Source organism: Sciurus carolinensis, chromosome 18 (genome assembly GCF_902686445.1).
Source record: "Sciurus carolinensis chromosome 18, mSciCar1.2, whole genome shotgun sequence".
NCBI classification, from domain to species: domain Eukaryota; kingdom Metazoa; phylum Chordata; class Mammalia; order Rodentia; family Sciuridae; genus Sciurus; species Sciurus carolinensis.
Genome location: NC_062230.1, coordinates 8,800,130 through 8,810,246, shown reverse-complemented (window position 1 = coordinate 8,810,246; position 10,117 = coordinate 8,800,130). Strand labels below are relative to the sequence as shown.

At 43.0% G+C, this 10,117-nt stretch overlaps 1 protein-coding gene across 12 annotated transcripts in view; it reads left to right on the top strand.

Annotated features, from left to right (window-relative positions):
• The first annotated feature begins 900 nt into the window (after window positions 1-900).
• LOC124969861 (zinc finger protein 655) overlaps window positions 901-10,117 on the top strand; it is a 50,182-nt gene continuing 40,965 nt past the window's right edge. For 3 of the 12 annotated variants that reach the window (XM_047532844.1, XM_047532839.1, XM_047532838.1), the window contains exons 1-2: window positions 901-1,008; window positions 1,963-2,125. In XM_047532844.1, the coding sequence (XP_047388800.1) occupies window positions 1,990-2,125 (136 nt within the window). In that variant the 5' untranslated portion in view covers window positions 901-1,008; window positions 1,963-1,989. The other 9 variants (XM_047532842.1, XM_047532843.1, XM_047532841.1 and 6 more) reach the window with 6 other exon arrangements.

Genomic DNA, 10,117 nt, shown 5'->3' with positions numbered 1-10,117 from the left:
GTGTCACAGTATGAAGTTGGACTAGATCAATGATACCCAGGGAGGAAGGACAAGGAAAGCATAACACTATCTCTGAGAAGTTGATAGAGTTTGAAAAAGCATACAGAATGCTGCACAGTTCAGATTTTTCTTAATTTAAAATGACAAGTACATTAAAGGATAGCATTTGTCTTGCTAGACAATGTCTGAAGTCCGTTCCAAATCACTTCTTTAGTTTTGATTCTGTTAAAAGGCTTAACTGTCCCTAGCTGATTTCGGATACAAGAGTACTATGGAGTCACAATGCCCTGTGGATTCCTATCCCAGCTCACTGCCTGCCGGGGCAAGGCACTATGCAACACCCATCCCTGTTTCTGCGTGGCTGAATCTTTGCTCCAGAAGTGCAACTGCCTTTTTCAGTCTCTCTTCCATTTCAACTTACTCAAAGCTCCCCCACCCCTACATTACTCAAGGTCCAAAAATTTCAGTCGATTCCACGATTTTGGAGTCCTCCTTTCGCAGAGGCGCTACTCTGCGAAGGCACCCTCCTGCTAGCTCCCTACTATGACCATTAGCTCAGTCACTGCCCCTCCCGGTGACCGGCCCACTTGGGGAGACTCCAGGGTCGGCTGGCGTCAGAGAAGAGCCGGTGGGGGGCGCTTTCCCCACGTCTGTCGCAGTCACTGGTGGTGTGATGGCTAAAAGCGCCTATCAGGTGAGTGCGACCGCAAAAGGACGAAGGAAAATCATACGCGAGAGCGTCTACGTTCCCTCCTAGAGCACCCAGCCCCTCATCCAGGGCCCTCATCCGGGGCCTTCATCCGGGGCTCTCATCCGGGGCTCTCATCCGGGGCTCTCATCCGGGGCTCTCATCCGGGGCTCTCATCCGGGGCCCTCCTTCCGCCGCCGGAAGTGAAAACGAGAGCACCCGCCTCCGGGCAGTCTAGAGCGGTCCCGGAAAGGCTGGCGCGGCTACGCAAACGAGGGTGTTCGTGACGGGACTGTCGTTAGGTCCGCCTCCCTGCTCGGGTGAGTCCCCCGGAAGCCGTTCTCGCGTCGCCGTGGGAGCGACCCGTTGTTTCGCCTCCCCAGGAGGAGGAGGAGGCGGCGACCCGGGCCTCGGCTGAAGGCTGTTCCCGTCTCTCTTGGAGCGCGCGAGGGCCTGTTTCTCCCGGAAGCCCGGCGCGGACCGAGGGCCCGGCGGTCAGAACTCGGTGACCGTGCCTGGGTGTGAGCTGGGTCTGTATGACCCGCGTCGCCCTTTGGGTTTCTGTTTTCGCCTAAAAGGGAAGTGGGAGGAGGGCAGCGTTAGGCGAGGCCTTTCGCGCACCAAGTGAGGAGCCTGCCGAGGGCCCTTAGACGGGGTTGTGGAAGGAGGACGTAACCCAGTCGCGTCCTTGGTTTTGAAGGGCAGTAGTCAAACCTCTTTGAGTCGCAGCCCTGCTGTGTGTTACTCTCAGACTGCCCACCCAGTCTGACGAAAGGTCTAACCCCCAAGGTTGAGTTTGATTATGATTTAGGCCCATTCAGTCATTCAAGTGGGCTGTCATTGTTACCAAATAGTTCCTGAGGGACTTGCTTTAGAAAACAATGAGTAATCACAACGAGCGTATTTCTCTGGGTACGAGTTTGAGACTCCAGAAATAGGTGGTACATTTGAAATACTTTAAACTTTCTACAGGAAGCTTTACAACATTCACGTGTAGTGTTTTTTTTTTTTTTTCCTTAAAGAAATCCTGTAAATTCAGATTTAGTGGAGTTCAAATAAACCTGCGAACTACGACCCAATGATTTGGATCTTAAGTATTTGAAACTGAATAATATCCCATTTTCCTCTTGTTGTTTATTTGGAGTGGTTAATCGTTGTTAACTAGTTTTTATTGAGTATCTACATTGTATAAGATACTGTGCTAAGTCCGTGGGATAAAAATTGACGTGATATTTTAACTTATTACAATAATTTCTTCTAATCTCACCTTGCAGTGATGGTCATTGTCCTCCAGAACAGGGATGGAGGAAATATCGGCCCAGGAAGCAGCAGGATCACCAAGGGTCCAGTTTCAGTCTTTGGAGACACAGTCTGAGTGTCTTTCCCCAGAATCTCAGTTCCTGCAGGACACCGACATGGAACAGGGACTCACTGGGGGTAAGGCAGAGACAACACTTATATCCAGGAGAATGGGAGTGTAGAGGGTCTCCTGGGCTTGCCAGGGTGAGGCTAGGAACTTGAATAAGAAGTTTTCCTGTAGAGGGAGGACTGGAAGGGACAGGTGTGACTCAGTTCATTCCTGGTCTGGGTCTCTTCATTAAGGACTGTTCATCTTTTCTTTTTCTTTTTCTTTCTTTCTTTTTTAGTATTGGGGATTGAACCAAAGGGTGCTTTACCACTGAGCTACATCCCCAATCCAATTTATTTTTTATTTTGAGACAGGGTCTTGCTTAATTGCTGGGTTTCACTGAGTTGCTGGATCTCACTAAGTTGCTGAGGCTGGCCTTGAATTTGGCAATCCTCCTGTTTCAGCCTCCCAAGTCACTGAGATTACAGGCATACACCACTGAGCCCAGCTTATCTTTCTTTAATAAGCAGAGTGGTAGTCACTCATTTTCTGCTCTGGTTGTTGTCTTTCATACAACCTTCACTTCATCCTACTTAACACAACCAGAATAATTTCTGAGATTTGCTACTACTTTTGCCGTATCTCACAATCCTAGCTTGGCTCTCATTTCCTCTTAGATCCAGGACCTTTCTCTTCCCCTCTTCACTTTACTTACTTTGCCACTTGCCTTTCTGTTCCAACTGCAGTGCTTGTGACTAATCTGATTCAGTTCCTTGGTTGAGCACAATGCCTGTTTGAACACATACATGTTATATATTGACAATGCAGTCACATTTTTGTCTATAAATAGGTTGTCAAGTCTTTTTTTTTTTTTTTTTTTCCTTTGTTTTTTGAGAATTGTGTTTTGGATTGCTATAGCCTGCTCCAGTGCCTGAAACAACTTGTGTGTTGCAATGTAGATTGTGCCACAGTGTGTAGGATGGTATAGGGCATTTTGGGAGGGTGAGGCTCCTTGTTCCTGGGAGCCTTACACACTGATTGCAGAGACAGTGCCTGTACACATAAGAGAGAGGCTTAATAGATTTATAGAATGATGTCTGGGAAAGTGTCAGAAGTCTCTTAAATAACTTTGGCCCTGGATAAGTCGCTACAAGTCTTTATGCTTTGCTTTGACCGTCTGTAGAACAGGTATGATGCTTGTCCTTTTGTGAGAAGAATGTCATGTCATGGGGATAAGTGAAATATGAGAATTCCTAATAAAATCCGGTAGCACAGGTCTAAACATGTGTAAGTAGGCCGTGAAGTACTGTGGAGGAGCAGAGTAGACACACCTAATGCCTGATAAAATGTTCACTGGTTTTACTAGAATATTGATGTAAAGGAGGTCCCACTGACACCCCTTGGGCTAGAGAGGCCTCTTCTGAAAGGGAGCCCTGGGGAGGGGCTGCTCTCACTCTTGGCTCCTTTCTCCTCCCTCAGCTCCACCTGTTCCCCAGGTGCCTGCTCTTCCCCACGGGGGAAGCCCAGGAGACCAGGCAGCTGCGCTGCTGACAGCCGGGTACCAGGTGAGCTGAGGAACCCTCTGCTTTTCCTCAGGGACTCTTGCTGCTGATATGAGTGTGACCTCTCCCTCATCCCATCCATTAATCCTTGCCTGGTATTTTTTCAATAGCAGACCCCAATTTGGGAACTGATCCTCTTCAGAGACCTGCACTTCACACAAAACACTGTTCCATCTCCCCAATACCACAAGCAAACCTTCTTTGTCCCTCGTGCTATGCTGGGCACTTACTCCGTATTTAAGGGTTAATGGGGATTTATTCCCTAGGTTCTAATCTGTTCTCCCTCCTCCCCAATGTAAATACACACTGGATGCCCTCTCTGTCATCATCCTCATTTTCTGGCCATGGTGCTACAGTGGCCTCATTCCCCAGAGCAGCCAGAATGTGTTATTTCAGGAGTTTGTGACATTCGAGGATGTGGCTGTGCACCTTACTCGAGAGGAATGGGGATGCCTGGACCCTGTTCAGAGGGACCTCTACAGAGAAGTGATGTTAGAGAATTATGGGAACGTGGTCTCACTGGGTAAGGACCGTCTTTCTTATTTCTCAATGTATCTATTGGATTTCTTCTTGTTTTTGAGGAGGTGTGAGGTCTCTGAGAAGGTCAGTAGGGTATGGCTCCGATTTCAGTCCCCGCTACCTTTGAAGTACTAGGGATTGAACTTGGGAGGCTTTACCACTGAGCTACATCCCCAGCCCTATTAATTTTTTTAGAGCCAGGGTCTTTTTTTTGGGGGGTGGGGGGAAACCAGGGATTGAACCCAAGGGCGTTTAACTACTGAGCCACATCCCTAGCTAGCCCTTCCTATTTTTTATATTGAGACAAGTTCTCACTAGGTTGCTTACAGCCTTGCTAAATTGCTGAGACTGGCTTCAAACTGTGATCCTCCTGCCTCAGCTTCCCCAGCCCCTGGGATTATAGGCGTGCACCACTGTGCCTGGCTAGAGACAGGGTCTCACTAAGTTGCTTAGGTCCTTGCTAAGTTGCTGAAGCTGACCTTGAACCTAAGATCCTCCTGCCTCACTCTTCCAAATTACTGGGCTTGCAGGCGTGCACCACTACACCTGGCAGATTTCAGTTCTTAAAACTTTTGAATTATCTACTTTTAAGGTTGGCTTCTAGGGGTGGATAATTAAGATTCCTTTGGGTTGTCTACTCCTTATCCCAGTTCATATTTCATGCTCTTATGGGACTTTTGTTGCCTGTTAGCAAAGAGAAACTTGCTTGTACTTTGCATAAGTTCTCACCTTACCTTTCTTTTTTTTTTTTCTTTTTTACAAGACACTCTAGAGCAGCCTCCCAACCCCAACCAGACTCTGCTCTCTGGTATTTCAGTGACTCTGTACCTGAGATTTTCTCATTGTCCTAGGAGGAAGTACCTTTTTAAAAGATAGACTAGGGCTAGGGAAGTAGTTCAGTGGTAGTGCTTTTGCCTAGCATGTGCAGGGTCCTAGGTTCCATCTCCAAACCAGACCCCAAGACCTGAGCTCCTCACTTTCTCATACTTTATATCCAACCTGTTAACTATTCATAATATATCCAAATTTAGCCACTGTCACTGCCTTCACTGGTACTTCCCTGTTCAAGCCACCATTATGCCTCCCTAGAGTACTGCATAATCTCTGAAAGAGTTTCCCTGTTTCTGCCTACCTTCACTTTATTCTTATCATCACATCCTGAGTAACCCTTTAAAATTATAAATCCAATCAAGTCACTTTTCTGCTCTAAGACTTGCAGTGGGTCCATTGTTTCATGCAGAGTAAAAGCCACATAGTCCTCTCATGATTTTCATAGTACCTCAGTGATCTCACCTCCCATTATGTCTTCCCTATCTCTTCTCTCATCTTCTCTTCTTTTTATTGAGTACTCCCTCACTTTAAGATCCCCAATTTATCTCCAGTCAGACAAATTTAAGAGACTTTGTTTAAAAGCATGACTCACTGTAAGTTCATTTCAGTGAGTCACCTAGATGGTAATCCCAAGTAACCACACCCAGGGCAACCCGAAGTCTTTACCCACCTTAGTGAGGTAACTGAACGTCTCTCCTTTGTCATTCTGGATAGTAGGAGCAAGGATTAGGCAACCTGTAGCACTGTTGAGAAGCACCAGTGGGGAGTTGTTGGCAGTCTCCTTGATGAGCATGGTTTTTTATTTCCCGGTCTTCTGTACTCTTTGTGTGTGTGTGAACACGCACACATTTATTTACTTATAGCTTTTTTTTTTTTTTTTTTCTTTTTAGCTTTGCCTATTTAGGTGGCATCTAGGACATTTCTTTATTTTCCAGATTATACTCAGGATTCGAGAGGCCTTCTTACCTGCGGGGTGGCAGTCTGCCCACTGGGAAAGTTTTTAGTGTGTTTTCCATTCCTGGCTCTTTGATCTTTATAGGCATACTTCTTCGCCTTCCCACCACCCGGATTCATTGTGTGAATTCCTGCCCAGCCCTGAGTCATACCCAGGCAAGTGCTTTCTCTGGAGAAACACTTGCAGTTCTTACAGCAGGAATCTCCAAGAGATGGCCCAAGTATCGGATTTCCATCGGTAGTGCTCGGCCCTGCTCGGAAACTCCTTTTCCACAATTGTAAGATAATAAACTTGATTAATTGGAATAGATGCTTCCCAGAATGCCACCACTATGTAAAATTGCAGCTTCTCAAATGAGCTTTGTTAAATTCCTGATACAAGGGGCAAAAGCCCTTTCTTGCAAACAGATGAATTTTGAACCCAGTTCATTTAGAAATGGTGCTTGGTGATCAGCTGCTTGTGTTCTGAGAAACTGAAGTTCAACCCCAACTCTTCAGTTATGGTCTTTTCCTTTTATTTTAGAGTGTGGAATATGTGCTCTGTGCCCCTTCTTTTCTGTAGTGAACACGACCTGCCCCTTGTGTTGCCCTACTCTTTTGTGACCCCCTTGGCTTTCATCGTGTTTAACGTAGTTTTCTCCTTCAAGGGCCTGCCTTCCTCCCCTTGATTCTTTGTGTCACTATATAGATTGATTTATTTTTATTACCTTTGCTGATTAAGTGTCCCTTTGTTCCTTAGAACTGTTTTTTTTTTTTGTACTGGGTATTGAACCTGGGGGCACTTTATCTCTAAGCTACATCACCTGTCCTTTTTAGTTTTTATTTTGAGACAAGGTTTTGCTAAATTGCTGAGGCTGACCTTGAATTTGCAATCCTGCCTCAGCTTCCCAAGTTGCTGGGATTACAGGTGTGCACCACAGTGCCCAACACCTTAGAACTATTCTTAATGGAGGGGAAATGGGAGGGCAAAAAAATTAAATCTCTATTTCAGGGCATCAAAATGAATGTATATTTAATAACTTTGTAAATTGTAAAATGATATATATAATTGTAAACTACTGTTAATTTTACCTAATAATTACAGAATTTCCAACAGTTAACCTGTCTATTTTTTGGAGTAAAAAAAAACTGTAGCAGTTCAATGCAGTCACGTAGCACAACATGCCAAGCTGAACTTCATCCCATTTTCTTTCATTTCTGCACACACAAGACGTGCATGCACACTCACAATGCCAGACATACAACAAGAAACCCTCCTACTCAACCTGTGTTTGTGACCAAGTCAGTTGCATCTCCTTAGCAATTATTTTTACAGTCTTTGGGAAGTTATTTTCATGTTTGTGGGTTCAGCAAACTCCATGGAATTAAAGTTACCTGTTTATTATTTTACTTACTGTTTGGGGTTGTAACATAAAGACTTTATGATCAGTCCCTGATTTAACAGTCCCACTGTCTAGTTTACATCTTTTTCCTGTGGCAGTAGCTCTGAATTGTATTTGACACAGTCATTAGAACTTTGGTCCTTTGGGTATGTGCTTCTACTAGATAGTAAATTATATAAAGTATAAATGACTGAGTAAAAAACTAGGTAAATAGTTCTTATTATCAAATTTAAAAAGAAGCATATTCTGTTGAAGTGAATGAATAACTGGTTTAAGGATTGTATCCAAAGAGTGGTGACCTGTGAGTGAGAGCTAGAGATTAAGATCCAGAAAGGGGACTGGGTTGCGTTTCACATGGGTTATTGTGGTAGATGCCTTATTAGATGGTGGTGTTCAAAACATTCTTGTCGGAATTTTTGTTGATGATAAATGAGTCTGTAGATCTGGAATGTTTGGCACATACCATTGCTATTTGAACTCGATGCCATGGAGGACAACAGGGATTTCGCACAGAATGTTTTTTACTGTCATGGCTATTTACCATTTACTGAGCAGACAATGTGTTATTAGATATTCATTCTCTCTCTCTCTCTCTCTCTCTCTCTCTCTTTCTCTTTCTCTCTCTTTCTCTCTCTCTTTCTCTTTTAGGCCTTAGCATTACCCTGTGAACAGAGAAGGTATTATCTTTACTTTGTATCTGAGAAAACTGATGCCCAGGAAAGTTAAGTGATTTTTTTGCAGGATCAGTGATGGGCTTGGAACACAGGTCTGTCTATAGTCTATGCCTCTATTTTTTTTTTTTTTTTGTGATACCAAGGCTTAACCACTGAGCCACATCCCTAGCCCTTTTAAAAATATTTTATTTAGAGACAGGATCTTTCTATGTTGCTGAGACTGGCTCTGGCTTTGAACTTTGGTCCTTCTGCCTCAGCCTCCCCAGCTGCTGGGATTATAGGCAGCTAAGTGCCCAGCGCCTATACTCTTTTTGGTGTTTCAGGTCAGTAGGTCAATAAGTTCAAACATATATAGCATTTTTAATATTTTTGATGGGTTATCTGTATTGAATGGCAGGAAAACTTCAAAATAACTGTGATAAATTGGATAGACAGGCCAATTTGTATAGCTCAGAACCAGAAAGGATATGCATTCAAGAAATAAAGCCATCTATGGATTCATTCCAGCACAATAGGTATCTACAAAAGAATGCTATTGCTAAGGAAAGATTTTTTTTTTTTTTTTTTTTTTGGGTGCTGGGGATCGAACCCAGGGCCTTGTGCTTATAAGGCAAGCACTCTACCAACTGAGCTATCTCCCCAGCCCCAGGAAAGATTTTATTTGCAAAATTATTAAGGATCAGGAAGAAGAACATGAAGCTTTCGGTTGTGCTAAAATCTTAGCACAACCCTGGTAAGAGCAACAAGCCGAATAAGGTAAATTCTAAATGTTATTTTTAAAGACAGTTTTTTTAATTTAATTTAATTTAATTTTTTTTTGTTGTTGATGAACCTTTATTTAATTTATTTTTATGTGGTGGTGAGGATCGAACCCAGTTCCTCACACATGCTAGGCAAACACTCTACCACTGAGCCACAAACCCAGCCCTAAAGACAGTTTAGAATCTCATTTAAAAACTCTTAAAAATTTAAATGAAAAAGATAAAAAGGTTTGAATAAAAAGTAATTTTAGACAGGAAAAAATTTAAAGCAAGTGCATGTTTTGAAAGCATAGTGTTTCAAGTTAAATTGTAGAAAAAAGGCATTCAGGTCATTGGCAAGAAAACTTACCATTAATGCTTTCTGTGACAGGCAGTATGATAGATGGACAGACTATGGATTGTGGAACCGAACACTGATTCTGTTTACCAACTGTGATACATTGAGCAGATTATTTAATCCACATTTGGTTTCTTCATCTATAAACATGAAAAATAATGTCTACTTTTCTGGGTCATGCTGAGGATTAAATTGTACATATTATACAAATTAAATTGTATATTGTAAATGTATGTAAGTACCTGGCTCATGCTAGTTACTGCAGTTTTTTGGAAAGCACAGCAAGTGATATGAGTTATAGATGAGATTTACTAATCAAAATGATTAAGAATATATTCAGATTATTTCTTTATAGTGGAATTTTCTCAAATTGAACATTGCTTAGACTGTTTTCTAGGAGTTAGAATTTTTATTATAAGAGATTTTTATTTCATTGACATGAAATGATCTTCTAGATGCCTTTTAGTTAAAATTTCTGTGATTGCAAATTCTTAGGATCCTAGCTAGCTCTTTGTGTTTTATTCTAATTACCTTTTCTTTCTCTTTTGGGGGGCATGGGGGTACTGGAGATTAAACCCAGGGGTGATTTACCCCACTGAGCTGCATCCCCAGTCCCTTTTTATTTTGAGACCAGGGTCTTGCTAAATTGCTGGGACTGGCCTTGAATTTGTAATCCTCTTGCCTTAGCTTTCCAAGTGCCTGGGATTATAGGTCTGTGCCATTATACCGCCTAGCACAACCATTATTTTTTCTAGTAGAATGTTTAAAAGACAGGTTCTTTTTTTTTTTTTTTTTTTTCGGTAGTGGGGGCTGTGGGGAATTAGACCCAGAAGTGCTTTACCTCTGAGCTAAGTCCCCAGCCCTTTTTTAAGATGGGATCTTGCTAAGTTGCTTAGGTGCCTGATCAAATTGCTGAGGCTGACTTCAAACTTGTGATCTTCCTGCTTCAGCATCCTGCATTGCTGGGATTACAGGCCTGCACCACCAGGCTTGGCTTCTAAAAGCCAGATTCTGAAATAAGACTGAATTTGAATCTTAGCTTTCTTAATCACTTACTGTGA